Source organism: Arachis ipaensis, chromosome B07 (genome assembly GCF_000816755.2).
Source record: "Arachis ipaensis cultivar K30076 chromosome B07, Araip1.1, whole genome shotgun sequence".
Lineage (NCBI taxonomy): Eukaryota > Viridiplantae > Streptophyta > Magnoliopsida > Fabales > Fabaceae > Arachis > Arachis ipaensis.
In genome coordinates this window covers 51,926,509-51,941,888 of record NC_029791.2, presented here as the reverse complement: position 1 = coordinate 51,941,888, position 15,380 = coordinate 51,926,509, and the positions used below count along the sequence as shown (strand labels likewise).

The following is a 15,380-nucleotide window of genomic DNA, read 5'->3' as shown; positions in this document are numbered from 1 at the left end:
GGTCAATTTAGTACGAAGAGGTCAGGTTGGACAGCTTTAGCAGTTCCTTCAGTTTCTTGTATTCCTTCCACTTTTTCATTCTTCCTTTCCATCCTCTAAGCCATTCCTACCCTATAAACCTTAAAATCACTTAACACACATATCAAGGCATCGAATGGTAATAAGAGAGGATTAAAATTAGCAATTTAAAGGCCCAGGAAACATGTTTTCAATCATAGCACAAGATTAGGAAGGAAAATGTAAAACCATGCAATTAGTATGAATAAGTGTACAAAGACTTGATAAAAACCACTCAATTGAGCACAAGATAAACCATAAAATAGTGATTTATCAATCTCCCCACACTTAAATATTAGCATGTCCTCATGCTAAGTTCAAGAGAAGCTATAAAGGAGTGAAGAGGAATGGTAGAATGTATGAAATGCAACCTATCTATATGAATGCAACTACATGCTAAGATGTTTCTACCTACTTGGTGAAAAGTAAATAAATCTTTCAAGAACAAATATGAACTGGATTTCACTAATTCAAATCATAAAAATGAAGTACAAATAGACTTGCAAGAAGAAGATAGCTCATGAAAGCCGGGAATAAGGAATCGAGCATCGAACCCTCACTGGAAGTGTATACACTCTAATCGCTCAGGTGTTTGAGGTTTGATTCTCTCAATTCTCTACTAATCTTGCTTTCTAAGGCTTGCTCTTATTCTACCAATCAACAAAAGTTTAATGCACAAATACACAAATCAAGAGGTCTTTTAAGGGTTGTAATGGGGTTAGGGTCAAGGTAAGATTGTATTTGGTTAAGTGGACTAAAATCTGAATCCTTAATTAACCTAAACTTCTCACCTAACTTAGGACAATCCATGTAATCATAATATAAAGCCTAACTACCCATTAATTATGTTTTCCACATATTCATGCATCCGAATTCGAGTACAACTCATATGCATTGCTTTCACCATTTACTTTGGGGCATTTTGTCCCCTTTTATTGTTTACTCTTTTTCTTTTCTTTTTCTCTCTTTTTTTTTCTTTTTCTATTTTTCTTTTCTTAATAATTTTTTTTTCTTTTTCAATGCATATGATTAAGGTATTGAATGCATAAACATGTTCTTTAACATTCTTGTTCATATTTTCTCAGGCATACACAACACCCAATTCTCAAACCAAATATTGGCAAACCCAATTTTTCCACACTTAATTCGTGAGTACTGTCACTAGTCTAAGCTAACCAAGGATTCAAACTAAGGACATTATTATTTTCCGCTTAGAGTTAATGATGTGATAAAGTAAAGAACAAAAGGGGTAAAATAGGCTCAAAATTGGTTTGCAATGGATAATGAAAGGTAGGGCCATATGGGTATGTAAGCTTAGTGAAATACGGCCTCAATCATGTAAGTGTATGCATACATCAAATAATAGAAATATAGAATTAAGCAAGACAAAGATCACAATTTTAGAGAGAACAACACACACCAAAATAAAATTTTGGTTGATAAAATGCAACCAATCAAATAGGCTCAAAATCTCACTGGTTTTGTGTGTTCGAGCTCTAAACTATGTTCCAAATAAATTTCTTCAAACAAGTTTAACAAAAAATTTTATTCAAATTAGTGAAATACTCTAAAAAAGTTTCTTGAAAAAGTAAATATTACTTCAACCAAGTAGCTGGTAAAATATGCACAAAATGTAACAAACATGCAATCAAACATGCAAATGCAACAACTAACTACAAAAAAAATTTAAACATTGGTGTTGAGACAGGAAGGTACTAACCCACAGAGATCGGTATTGACCTCCCCACACTTAAAGATCGCACCGTCCTCGGTGCATGCTAAGATGCGCAAGTGGGCGGGTTGCTCTAACTGATGCTCTTTCTTTAGTGGATTATGCAGATGGACTTGTTGTTTGCCCTATTTAGAAACTTCTCCTTTCCCTTCTCGGTGGCCACCCTGAAAGAAGAGGAACAGAAGGAAAAGTAACCCAGGAGCAAAGATAGAAAACAAACAAAATATGGGTGGATTTATGCCGAATAATGAGGGTCTCAATTACATGGTAGCTACAACATGCAAGTGAGAAAGCAATAGAAGCAAATGGCATATCAATAGTGCAAAAAGTGCAATAATAGGGGAGAGAGTGTGGGTAATGAAGGACAATATAGGTGCATGTCAATACAAATGGAATACAAGTATCATAAAAAATTAGCATTGACCTATAAATAATATTACCCAACAATGAAAACAAGTCACGAAGCACCAAAAGAAAGCAAGAGAAATGCAACAGTGGAATAAAGACATTTAACACCAATAGAAAAATAATAAACATAGAAAAGAAAATAAAAATATGCATATAGTTAAAATACAATGAATGAAAGAATGTAAATGTAATGAGGGAAAAAATGAGAAGGAAGAGGGAGGAGATGAAAGTAGGAAAGGAGGAGGAAAGAATGAGAAAGGAGAGAGAAAAGGAGAAGAATGGAATCTGCGAAGCGACTACATAGCTCCCGCGTAACTTTCTGTAAGGTTTAGCGTCGCATGTGACGCGTGCGCGTGGTTCACGCGGACGCGTGGGATACGCTTTTCTTTCTTCTTCTTTTTTATATATATGCAGAATGCAGAATGCAGATGATGATGCAGAATTTACGAATTAACACTGATAAAATTAAAATAAAATAAAACTAAGAATAAAAAGAGACGATCATACCATGGTGGGTTGTCTCCCACCTAGCACTTTTAGTTAAAGTCCTTAAGTTGGACATTTGGTGAGCTCCTTGTCATGGAGGCTTGTGCTTGAATTCGTCTTGAAACTTCCACCAATGCTTGGGCTTCCAATAAGCTCTACCAAGTAAATTTTTCAAGCTTTGATGGAGTTTTTCACAAGCTTTGAGCTCCCAAAATTGATCCTCATATATTCTTGGATCCCAAATCTTGATTCTACACCCGTCTTCAAGTTGATCATCATTTTTCCACTTGGGTGGTGAGCAATTGAAATTCTCACTGAGACATCCAAACAGCCTCCTAGACTCATTCAATCAAGCTCTACACCAATCCTTGCACTTCAACTTTGAGTATGCAACCGTATTGAACCTTGCATGACAACTCCTACCACCAACCATCTCCCGCTTGCTCTTATAGCCACAAAGAGCTCTAAGTTGCCCATCCTTCTCAAGCAAAGTATATTCAAGTGGGCTAATTAAGCTTAGAGATGAAAGATTTACCCACTTGAATGAAGGAATGGATGTTGATGGCTTTGGGGGAGAGGTCTCCAACAACTTTGGCATGGTGATTTCCAGCTCCATTCTCTTGAGCTCTTCCTTGACAACTTCCACCTCTTTACAAGCTTCTTCAATTTCAACCTCTTCCTCTTGGTAGCTTTCTTCCAATTCAATCTCTTCTTCATTACTTACCAATGGTAGGGGAGGTTGTGCTTCTTCTTCTTTAATCTCTATCTCTTCAACCACGTCTTCTTCTGTGATAATTTCGGCTTTCTCCACTTGCTCTAATACACAATCCAGCTCCTCCTTGTTGACTTCCACCTCTTGACAACTTCCTTCAAGGGTCTCTCCTACCGCCACCTTTAGGGCCTCCTCTAGCTTCTTATAAAGTATGGATTCACGAAGATGATTACTTCTCTTTTGTTCCATGTCAATAGCATAACTGGGATCATCTTGCTCTTGGATTGATGGATATGGGCATTCTTGTACGGAGGGTGGTGGTGTGCTAAAGCTTGAAGGTTGAATATTGGAGGTAGAGAGTTGGTTCATACGGGATATAAGATTTTGGAGTGTAGAGGTGAGACCAATGATATTAGAAATGAGTGTGTTGTTATCCAATGGAGGTTGGGGTGGATAGGAGGGTTCATTTATTGGGAGAAAGGGCTCATAATACGGAGGTGGTTCTTCTTGATAAGGATATGGAGATGGTGAATATTGAGGTGGTGGTTCTGGGTGTGGTTCATATGGTGGTTAGTGTGGTGGATAAGGATTAGGGTCATATGGAGGTGAATAGTGGAAAGGGGCTTGTGAGTATGGTGGTTCAGAGTTATGTTGAAGAGAGGGTTCATAAGAATATGGTGGGGCTTGTTGGTAACTACAAGGGGGTCCACCATATTCATCATCCTTGTATGCTCCCTAGACTGGCTCTTGACCATAGTAATTTGGTGGAGGTGGTTTGCCACGAAAGAGTCCACCATAACTATTGTCTTGGTATGCATCACAGAATGGTTGTTGGTTATAGCACATTAGAGGTGGTTGTTGCCAAGAGGGTTGATCAACTCCTTGTGGCTCCTCCCGTCTTTGATTCTTCCAACCTTGATGCCTGTTCTCATTATAGCTTCCATTCCTTACAACAACATTAAAACCAAACTTAAAGCCAGGGGGTGAGAATTCATAGTAGCAAAATAAATAAAAACTAATAGAAATTAATGAAAATAAACTCCTAAAACTAGAAATACTAACAAAGAAACGAAAAAGCAAATATTTACAATAACCAATAATAAGGCACACGTTTGTAATTTCCCGGCAACGGCGCCATTTTGATGAACGGCTTTTATGCTGGTAAAGAAATTCACAAATAATATCCCATTGTAAGTATAGTTTCTAAACTAACAAAGAATCATTTCATACAAAAATTTGGTTGTCATAAGTAACAAACCCCTAATAAAATTGATAACCGAAGTATTTAAATCTCGGGTCATCTCTCAAGGAATTGCAGGGAAGTATGATTTATTATTGGTTATGAAAAAGTATCTTTTTGGGTTTTTGAAATAGGATACAAGGAAATAAATTGGCAAGAAAGTAAATTAATTATCATGAAAACCCTTGCAAGGTATGAGAACTGGAAATCACATCCCAGTTATCCTTATCAATTGTGATGAGAATTGTTCATTACTCCCACTTAGTTAACCCTTACTAAATAAAGGAAAGTCAAGTGGACCAATCAATGGGATTCCTCAAGTCCTAGTCAACTCCTAAGGAAAGACTAGCTTTAGAGGGATCCAAATCAACCAGCAAATTCCAATTATCAATCAACAAAGGAGTTTGATAACTCAAGTGTCACCAATTACTCAACCAAAGGCAAGAGGGAAAAAATCTAGCTTAAATTGAAAGCATCAATAACATAAATAGAAGAAACAATCATAAATCTGAAATACCTCAAAGTGTATTCAATAGAAAATCAAATATAACATGGAGATTTCATGGCTAAAATGAATAAGAGAATCCACAAGAGGAATAGATAAACTAAAGTAATGGAATAAATAAAAAGTAGAAGAAAAATAAATTAAAGGAACATTGAACCTGGAATTGGGAAGAAACAAACCTAAAACTAAGAGAAATCCTAAATCCTAAAACCTAAGAGAGAAGAGAGAGTCTCTCTCTCTAGAAACTACATCTAAAACCTAAAATTGTGAATTATCAGAGGTTGTGTGTATGAATGGATTGATTCTACCACTTTATAGCCTCTAATCTGTATTTTCTGGGCCAAAAATTGGGTCAGAAACAGCCCAGAAAATGCCCGATATGTCCAGCACGCGGCAAAGTCACGCTTACGCGTCGTCCATGCGTACGCGTGGATTGAATTTTCTCCAGGTCACGCGTGCACGTGATCCACGCGTTCGCATCACCTATCTTTGGGGCAGCTATGGCAAATTATATATCATTGCGAAGCCCCGGATGTTAGCTTTTCAACGCAATTGAAACCGTCTCATTTGAATTTCTGTAGCTCAAGTTATGGTCGATTTAGTACGAAGAGGTCAGGTTGGACAGCTTTAGCAGTTCCTTCAGTTTCTTGTATTCCTTCCACTTTTGCATGCTTCCTTTCCATCCTCTAAGCCATTCTTGCCCTATAAACCTTGAAATCACTTAACACATATATCAAGGCATTGAATAGTAATAAGAGAGGATTAAAATTAGCAATTTAAAGGCCCAGAAAATATATTTTCAATCATAGCACAAGATTAGGAAGGAAAATGTAAAACCATGCAATTAGTATGAATAAGTGTGCAAAGATTTGAGAAAAACCACTCAATTGAGCACAAGATAAACCATAAAATAGTGGTTTATCAGACGGCGGGTGCTCGAAGATTGCCGTAGAGGGGGGCGGCGTCGGCTGTGGATGCACAGCCATGGCTGGCGTCCAGCAGGTGAGAGGGTCCAGCGAGAGAAAGATAAGATGAGATGCTAGTTACCGAGCCTCAATTCACCAATATGAAAACCTTAATTTGTTTCAAATTTTAAATTAAAAAAATTTAAAATTAATTAATAACCCATAATTTAATTTTAATTTCAATTAAACCCCATTGTATGTATTGTACAATAAGGCTATTGTCTCCTCATACTTTCCCTTTCAAAAATATTTCAGAACTTTCGAACTGGCTAGTCGGGTTGAACCGAAAATTAGCCGGTTTTCTTGAAACGACACAATTTTGAGATTTGTATATAGAAAAAAGAGTTAAATATCAAAGTGGTCTCTGAACTTGCACTCGAGTCTCAAAATAATCCCTAAAGTCAATAATTACTCAAATTCGTCCCGAAGATTGTCATCCGGGTCTCATAGTTGTCCATAAAATAATTTTCCTCCATCTTTACCATTAGAGAGGACTGAAACAACGTCCATTTCCTTCAGATGCATGGTAGCTTCTTTAGACTTCCCCACAATGCAAAAATTCATTTCCTGCATGATATCACCATTCTTAAGAAATCCGTGAATCAAAGTGTTGTAAGTAATCGAATTGGACGCACAGCGTATTTCATCGAACATCTTGTCTGCACTGTGGACCATATCTATTTTGCAGAAGTCCCTAATCATGGTGGTATAAGTGAACACGTCGAGCTCAAACACACCCTCTTCCACAACCTGGTCAAAGATAGACTTTAACAAATTGATCGAATTGGCTCTTACAAGAACATCCAAGACAGCATTATAGGATAACAAACATCGGCCATGTGAAAAGCTCTTGGCTTTGCGGAACCAGTGAATAGCGCTCCTGATATCGTCACGATTGCCGAAAGCAATGATGAATTTGCAAATGAAGGAATCAGAGAGGTTGTTGGAGCGGTGGAGGAGATGGTGGACGGTGGAGAAGAGAGAATGAGAGAGAAGGGAGTCGGTTATAGTAGCTTAATAGTGGCGTGTATAAGAGTAGTTGTTGGAGTTGGGTTGGGTGTTAGAGCCTCGACTGAAGAAGAATAGTGCGTGGTTGGAGAAGGAGACTCAAAAGGGTTTTCTTAAATATAAAACTACGTTGTTTCAATCCTCTTTAATGGTAAGGATAGACAAAAATTATTTTAGGAACTAATATGAGTCTTGAAAGACAATTTCAGAAACAAATTTGAGTAACTATTAATTTTATCAGAAAAGCTCTGCATACAAGCCCTAATGACTTGTATGGTTTACAAGTTTATTAACAAATAAAATTCTAAAACGCGCTCCAAGGGTTACGTTGTATACACGCGTTATATAGAGATCCCGCGTATATCTAACTACCAAATTTAAAAGATTTGTTTTCTTCTTCGTTTTCGTTATTTGCAGATTTGCTCGTTCTTCTTCTCGCGAAGCTTCCCCTGGTTTCTTCGTTCGTTCTTTTCCCCTCCTTTCTCACTCGTTTCTTCTTCGTCATTTACGTTAGTTCCTCTCTCTGTAACTCCAGCTTCGTTTTCTATTTGATTTTTTGTTTTCTGAAATCAAAGTTTGAACTCGTTTTGAAGATAATGGATGATTCAACCTCAGATTGTCAGCTGAATCCAGGCGAAGTGGATTATGAATTTGAATCTAACGAAATTTCTGAGGTTTGATTTACATAGGATTACTATGAATTTTGTTGCAGTAATTTGTATAGCATTGTGTAGGTGAATAATTCGTGAACATTGACTGTCAAAATAATGCATGAAGATAAATCTGTGGATTGAATGTAATGTATTAGTTTTGATTAATTATCTGGAATTTAGAGCAGATGATCAGGTGTAGATCAGAAGTTTTTTGGGTGTATTTTTGCGGGAAGTGTGGGTGTATTTACAGTTTACTGCTTTTTCTGTTATTTTAACTGAGTTGTTGTTGTTCGGGTATATTATATCAGACATGATTGTGTGTGTTTTTAGTTTTTGACATGGTGTATTCTGCAACCTGTGTATTTACAATTTATGGCTTTTATTGTCATTTTAGTTGAGTTGTTGCGGTTCGGGTGTATTATATCAGACATGATTGGGTGTATTTTTAGTTTTTGACATGGTGTATTCTGCAGCCTCTCTCTGTTGTTGATGACCAGTTTGTTCCGAAGGTTGGAATGACCTTTACCACCCTTGAAGATGCTGAAAAATTTTACAGGAACTACGCCAAGGCTGCAGGTTTTTCTACAAGAGTTCGGAGCACAAATAGGAAGGGAAACGAGATTAAGAATCAATTGATTACATGTAGCAGAGAGGGAAAATGGAAATCTAAAATATCTCAAACAGGACAGGGAACTAAGCATGTTCATTCGTCGTACAATAGAGAATAACGAGGAGGCTGGTATTAGACCAAGCAAAACTTACCAATCATTTGTTGCGGCTGCCGGGGGTCATCGCGAGTTAAATTTTATTGAAAAGAATGTGAGGAATTACATTACGAGAGAAGTGCGAGAAGCGTGGGTGTGCTTAAAGACTCATTTGATAGGAATTGGAATGATTTTCTGCTGAATTTTGGTCTTGTGGACAACAAGTGGCTTTCAGGTAATGTTTGTTTAAAATCTGCAGCAGAGGTGTAAATTTAATTTTTTTCGGGTGTATTTATAGTCTGTGTTTGGGTGTATTCTGCAGATCTCTATGAAGACCGTCATATATGGATTCCAATCTATCTGGATCACCACTTCTGGGCAGGGATGAGAAGCACACAAAGGAGCGAGAGGATGCATTCTTTTGGGTGTAAAAGCAGTGTTCTTTTGGGTGTATTTCTGAATTTTCTTGTATTTCACATTTTACATATATATACATATATATACTTCAGAATCTTGTTTTTATGTTATAAAATACTGTTTGTTTTTTTTTACAACAGTTTAAGGGTTTTAGGTATTAGGGTTTAGGGTTTTAGGGTTTACGGTTTAGGTTTTAGGGTTTACGGGTTAGGGGTTAAGGTTTAGGTTTTAAGTGTTTAGGGTTCAGGGTTTTAGGCTCAAAACATCAGGGGGATAGATTTTTTGGTGTATATTCAACTTTCTTTAGGTGTAAAAAATAGCAGGTTATGGGTGTATATTTGGTTTGATGTTTTCCTTCATATTATAGTACCTGTAATTCATACATTTTGAATACAGCAGAGAGAGTTTAATTATTGAAAGAAATTTTACAATAAACTGGATTATAATTGGAAAATTTTTACAGCATGTGTTCAATTTGTTACAGGACTATATAAACATTTACATTAATCAGTGTCAATATCTTTAGAATCTATCTGACAATTTGGTGATGCACCCTTAGCGGCGGGATGTGCATCAGGCCACCAAATCCCAAATCCCTAATAATTGTTTTCTTCTCCTCGCTCATGTTTATGAATTTCTCACTTAACAAATGTGTTGCACACTTAAGGTCTTTGATTTGCTGTAAACAAAGCAAAATTATAGTTAGATATATTTCTATTATATAAAACTGATTTCATCTAAGACATATATTTGTTCTTACATTTTTTTCAGCTTGGTTTCTGCCTGCCATTTTTTCTGAAATGAAAAATACACCCATAGATATCAGTAAGATACACCCATAGATATGAGTCAGATACACCCATAGATATCAGTCAGATATCACTCAAACATGCATTAATATACAAGGTCAAACAACATTACAAGGTCAATCAATATACACCCATAGACAAGCAAATATTAGAACAGTTGCAACTGTTGACTATATTACAATATATCAGTTCAGAAATATACACCCAACAAATTATGCTATATACACCCAACAAAATACTCAATATACACCCACCAAATCACGCAATATACTCCCAAAAATCAGTTACCAGAAGAACTAGAACAACAAGAACAGTAACACCTAGAACAACTAAGAAGAACAGAATAACCTAGAAGCAAGAATAACAGTAAAACCTAGAACAAGTAGAACATTAAAAACTGTAAAATGAGACCTAGAACAAGAAGAACAGTAAGACCTAGAAGAACGTAGAAGAACAGTAAAACCTAGTTCTTCATTTTCGAAATGTGAAAAATATACAATATGAGTAAAATAGTAACATAACGTACCTTGAGTATTATAACTTCATTTTTTCTAGAGATTGTTGATCGAGAGTTCTATGTTGTGTTGATGGAGAGTTCTAATCTTCGCGACGAGTCCTATCTCTGCAGTTTGGAATGTTGCTCGAAAACGGACGGTTTGTGTTTTCTTCGAAGGGCTTGGAGAAGTGGAAGAGTGCGCCATTAAGGAGCGCTATTTTGCGAAGAGCAACCGTTGAGTGGGGCGCGTGTAGTTTACGTTCCATTCAAAGAGAGATGAGTGCGCGTGTGAATGAAATGTGGGTTGAGAACTTGTAAAACTTGTAAGGCCTTTTTGCTAGTATGTGTAGCAGGCCCGTAATTTTATATATCACTCTAAAATTCGAGTAGAAATTTAGGGAATACTTTGATTTCACTCTTAAAAAAAAAAGGCCAAACGGGGTTCTTGAACCCTTTTCTCCACTCATCGACTCTCCAGTTCTTCTCCCATCTCCTTCTTTCTCCCCAAACCAAAACGGAAACCTAGCCCTCACAGATCCCCTTCACCAGTTCTCCCAGCTCTAGCCTCACTGCCATATCACCTCCGCCGTCTCAACTACTCGAAGCCGCCGTCCCTACTGCATCTCGTCTTGCGTGGTTCCTCCGTCGCGCAGCTGCTGTTCCGCTGCGCTGGCTCTGCTCCTCTGCTCCAGTTCCGCCGCGCACCACCCTCCTGGGCTCCAGTTCTCTGGCGGTCCAGGCTACCTCTTCTCTAGTTCTGCCGCGTCCAGCCTTCCGTCGTGCTCCCTCACCTCTGTGTTCTAGAAGAGAAGGTATTTTTTTACTGTAATTATTGTTTTAATTTTTCTTATTCAATTGTTGTTATTACTGTGGTTTAGGATTGTTGATGATATTCTTGATTCTGTTATGCTGTTGTTGGTCGGTTGTCTTTAATTTTTTTTACAGTGATTTTCTGTTTTTGAACTTGTTCTTGAGATTATTCGGCTTGCTAATTTGTTAATTTGTCAATTTGTTGAATGGGAAACTTGAATTTGTTGAATGGCTTGCTAGTTATTGATTTAGTTAAGCTGCTTACTGCTGATTTTGTGTGTTTGCTAATTTTGAATTTGTTGAATGGAAAATTTGTTAATTTTGTTGTGTTTGCTATTTAGTTCTGCTTTATGTAACTTCATACCTTGCAACATTAATCTTCCAATGATTCTAGCCCCATGAATGACTGAATAATATCATGAAATATATTTAACATGATGAGCGAGGTTTGAATGATAACAGCAAAATATAATCTGAGTTATGGGTTTATAGTTGAAAAATTTATACTGATCATAAAATGTATCTTATATTTGGGTTTGGAGGATACATGCACCATAGACACAGTGTTACTCTATTACTAAACAATTTAAGCTTGTCATGTATTGTGCAGGGTGGTGCTTTGTGGTTTCAGAATTTAACAAAACTCTCTTCCGGTTATTTAGGCTTCATATTTTTTATTTTGATTGCTGGTATGCACTTCATTGATGTCCAGGAATGAATTCTTGATTCATATCCAATAAATATGTTTACTATTACTATGATTATCTTCTGTTGGATTTTTTTTTTGTTATTTGACTTTTGAATTTCTAATTGGATGAGATTATAACACTATTGTTGATGTAGTATCTTTAATATAGATGGCCTTTTAAGGTTTATATTAGACTATAATTATGTTTTAGGGTGTTTATTTATAATTTATTTATTATAAAACGGTTTTCTCAGTTGAATTATGGTTGAAGCGGTGGGACCAGTGAATCAGTGGTTTGATGACCGGTCCGGTTTCCAAACCTTGCTGAGTGATGCTTATGCACACAAGTATTTTTCCCAGTTAATTTAGTTAGTTTGCAAAATGAAAGGAAAAATCAGTATTCTTTGACCAGTTATAATTATTTGTATGAACTTGGAATTTGGGAATATTGTTGGCTGATGAAGAAATTTATGTGTTGATTGATATATAGAAAGAATGAAGCAATCAAAGGATCCGTTTGAAGCAGCGTTCGAGGAGCAAGAGGATTCTCCACCTGAATCCCCAGCTGACACCACTGTGGACGCACAGCAAAACCCTAATTCTTCAATTGCAGCTCATAATTCTCAATCCCAACCTCAAGACCAGCTCCAGATCCCTCATGACGACAATGCCAAAAAGGGTGCTTCCCAATTCACCCCTCTCATTGGCAGTGGCAGTGGCAGTACTAATGCTAGATCCAGTGGTCCCTTCACCGCCACCACTGGAGCTGGTGGTTCTGGCACTGGGATGAAGAGCAAAGAAGAGGAGGAGGAAGAGGAGGAGGAGAACATGGATGTTGAGCTCGGAAAGTTCCCTTCGAGTGGCGATCCTGATAAGATGGCCAAGATGCAGTATGTTATTGGTTATTTTTGTGGATCTTGCTGTTCGTTACCATTTTCATTGCATCTATTTGTTTTGGGGTTAATTATTTTTTTGCTTTTAGGGCTATATTGTCACAATTCACCGAGGAACAGATGAGCAGATATGAGTCTTTCCGCAGGGCTGGGTTTCAGAAATCTAACATGAAAAGAGTATGGTTCCTCAACTACTATGTGCCATCTCCCAAATTGATTTGCTAAAAATATAATGTTTAAACTATTGTGCTATCCAATAATTTAAATTGTTCTAATTGGTTGTATTAGTTTGGTTGGATTTTTGTTTCCAATACTTATACACTTGAAACCTTATTTGCATTTTCTCCTTGGTTAATCTTCAAGATTGGTTTTTGTTACATATCACCTTGGTTCTGCATTATTGATACTTATGGGCTTATGCATTTGTGTAGTAGTTTGCAAATTGCTATTTTTGCATTGTAATATGCACTGTAGTTTATATTATAGTAAGATGAGATTGTTTACAAGTTGCCTCTTCTTTCTTCTCTTGATGATATTCAAACAGTTATTAGCAAGCATCACTGGGACACAGAAAATTTCCGTGCCGATGACGATTGTAGTATCCGGGATTGCGAAAATGTTTGTTGGTGAAGTTGTTGAAACAGGTATGGGAAGTTTCCGTTAATAGCTTACAAGCATGAGATGGTTAATTCTAAACTAGACACAATGTTTTTAAGGTCAAAATCTCGCAGTTCTTGGTCCTAAGAAGGCCAATATTCTGATTCCAAAAGTTCCCATTGATAAAAAACTACTACTTTATGGCAGCTAGAATAGTCATGCAAGAGAGGAAGGAATCTGGACCAATTCGCCCATGTCACTTGAGAGAAGCATATAGACGATTAAAGCTTGAAGGAAAAGTATTTAAAAGACCAATGTCGAGGCTCTTCCGGTAAATGTATGAATTGTGAATGTAGTGGATGATGTCACTGGTTTGCAGCAGTGTCTTGTAGGAAGATTTGGTACTCACTACTTAGTACCTTCGAGGCCCCATATTCTTGCATCCTGTTATCTGTTACTGTTTGTAGGTAAATTTGGAAAACTTTCCCATTCCTTTCTCAAATATTAAATTTGTGAACACAATAATTATAGGCCTCAACATCTGTTCTATTTCTGTCTGTAGAAACTGAAATTCATATCTGTGCCGCAATGACAGATGTTGTATATCACTATATTGCATTGCACAAGCTTGCTGTGTTAAATAGATAGCTAGCTTGAATAGCTTAGGAGAAGGAGAACTCGAAGAGGATTTGGGCATGGTTGCAAGAGATCTCAGTTAACTATTAGGGTCAAACTAATGTATAGTCTAGGATTTTGCTCCTCTAAAGTAAAAGTTTGTCCACGCTATTTTAATCCCTATTAATGCGAAAATTGAATAATTAAATTTTGGGTTGTTAGTATACTTATATGTCCCTGGAGTTGAATGATGTAGTGTCTTACTCCTCAAATTTGGGTTGAGTTATCTATGAACTATCTAAAAGAAAATCTGGATGTTGGTATTTTCTGTTTGATTTGTGATTTCTACTCGTTGGGTTGAGATTCTATTGCTTGTTTCATTTGCTGGTTTTGCAATCAATATAACTAACATACATGTCATGCATTTTGGTTGCTTTCTAAGGCATATGTCCCCTTTCACCTCAGCTACCGGTGACTATGTTTCAAAGAATTTTGTACTCTTTATTGAAGTAAAAGCCTCCTTACTGAAAGAAAAGCCTGGTTGGAGTTTATTGAATTGTAGTAGGCCAGCTTGTTTTAAGATACTAGCATGAAAAATTGGTGGAGACCAAGTAACAACATGCACAAGTCTAATATTACCAATGCTGCTAAACGAGTGCCTTCTGGAACTGAAAGTCTGACCATTGGTTCTAATATACTTATATACTATCCATTTTAGGTTATCTTCGAGATTGATTCTAAACAATTATTTTAGATAAAATGAGGAAAATAAAGGAAAACTTCTAGACATCAAAAGTAAATGGATATTGGTTAACATGAGTAATAAAAAATGAGGAATGTTAGGGGTCAGCAACTTTTGTGATTTGTAACCATCAAATAGCCATTAATGATGGTTTTCATGGTGTGAGATTGGTGTGAGATTTCATCCAATGGCTCACCTTTCTTTGCTGGTTACATGCTGGTCAGAATTTAACAAAGTTGCTGATCTCCTAAACTTTTCCATAAAAAATAAGTTTAATAATTCTGTTGGTTGTTATAGTATACCAAATTTCTAATTAGGTTTTTATATTTTTTTCTTTCAATTGAGTTCGTACACTGTTGTTAATTTTGTAATTAATTCTTTTTTATTGTAAAAAATGTTAAGAGTTAACTAAATATTTATCCGCAAATTGAAGATATCTATATTTAAGAATTTAATTAAATTTTTTACTATATGCTTTTTGAGAAAAATATTTTATTAATTTTAATATTTTTAACATGACAATGATCTAACTACAAAATTAAAAGCAGTTTTGAAATTCAAATGAAAAAAAAAAAATTATAGAATCTTAATGATAAATTTAGTAAAATTATAGAGACATATAACGTAAATAGCCACCGTATTTGGCTGCTTTTTTCTATTTCTTTCTTCTTTGATATATGCCTTTGTTCTATCCTCCTTAAATTAACTCTCTATAAAACATAATTAAAAGATAAGAAGATTGAAAAGAAAATAAATATTATTTCCTATATCATCTATTTTAATTAATTATGTAAAAATTTTGATTTTTTATTGTGAATTAAATATTATTTTTATTTTTATTTT

General features: G+C 36.1%; 1 protein-coding gene across 3 annotated transcripts; it reads left to right on the top strand.

Annotated features, from left to right (window-relative positions):
* LOC107609561 (transcription initiation factor TFIID subunit 11) lies at positions 10,720–14,132 on the top strand. 3 transcript variants are annotated; one of them, XR_001613178.2, is made up of 6 exons: positions 10,720–11,004; positions 12,181–12,580; positions 12,673–12,760; positions 13,128–13,227; positions 13,388–13,647; positions 13,743–14,132. XR_001613178.2 is itself a non-coding variant. In XM_021105861.1 (6 exons), the coding sequence occupies exons 3-6, from the start codon at positions 12,186–12,188 to the stop codon at positions 13,513–13,515; spliced, it is 711 nt and encodes a 236-aa protein (XP_020961520.1). In that variant the 5' UTR covers positions 10,720–11,004; positions 11,613–11,691; positions 12,181–12,185; the 3' UTR covers positions 13,516–14,132. The 3 variants fall into 3 exon arrangements, 2 of the variants coding, with proteins under 2 accessions (XP_020961520.1, XP_016167047.1); XM_021105861.1 differs by adding an exon at positions 11,613–11,691 and having other exon boundaries at positions 13,388–14,132; XM_016311561.2 differs by having other exon boundaries at positions 13,388–14,132.

Coding starts and splice junctions, on each gene's coding strand:
- LOC107609561 (XM_016311561.2), top strand. CDS start 12,186: ATGAAGCAATCAAAGGATCCGTTTGAAGCAGCGTTCGAGGAGCAAGAG. Junction 12,581..12,672: donor GATAAGATGGCCAAGATGCA/GTATGTTATTGG, acceptor TTTTGCTTTTAG/GGCTATATTGTCACAATTCA. Junction 12,761..13,127: donor AGAAATCTAACATGAAAAGA/GTATGGTTCCTC, acceptor ATATTCAAACAG/TTATTAGCAAGCATCACTGG.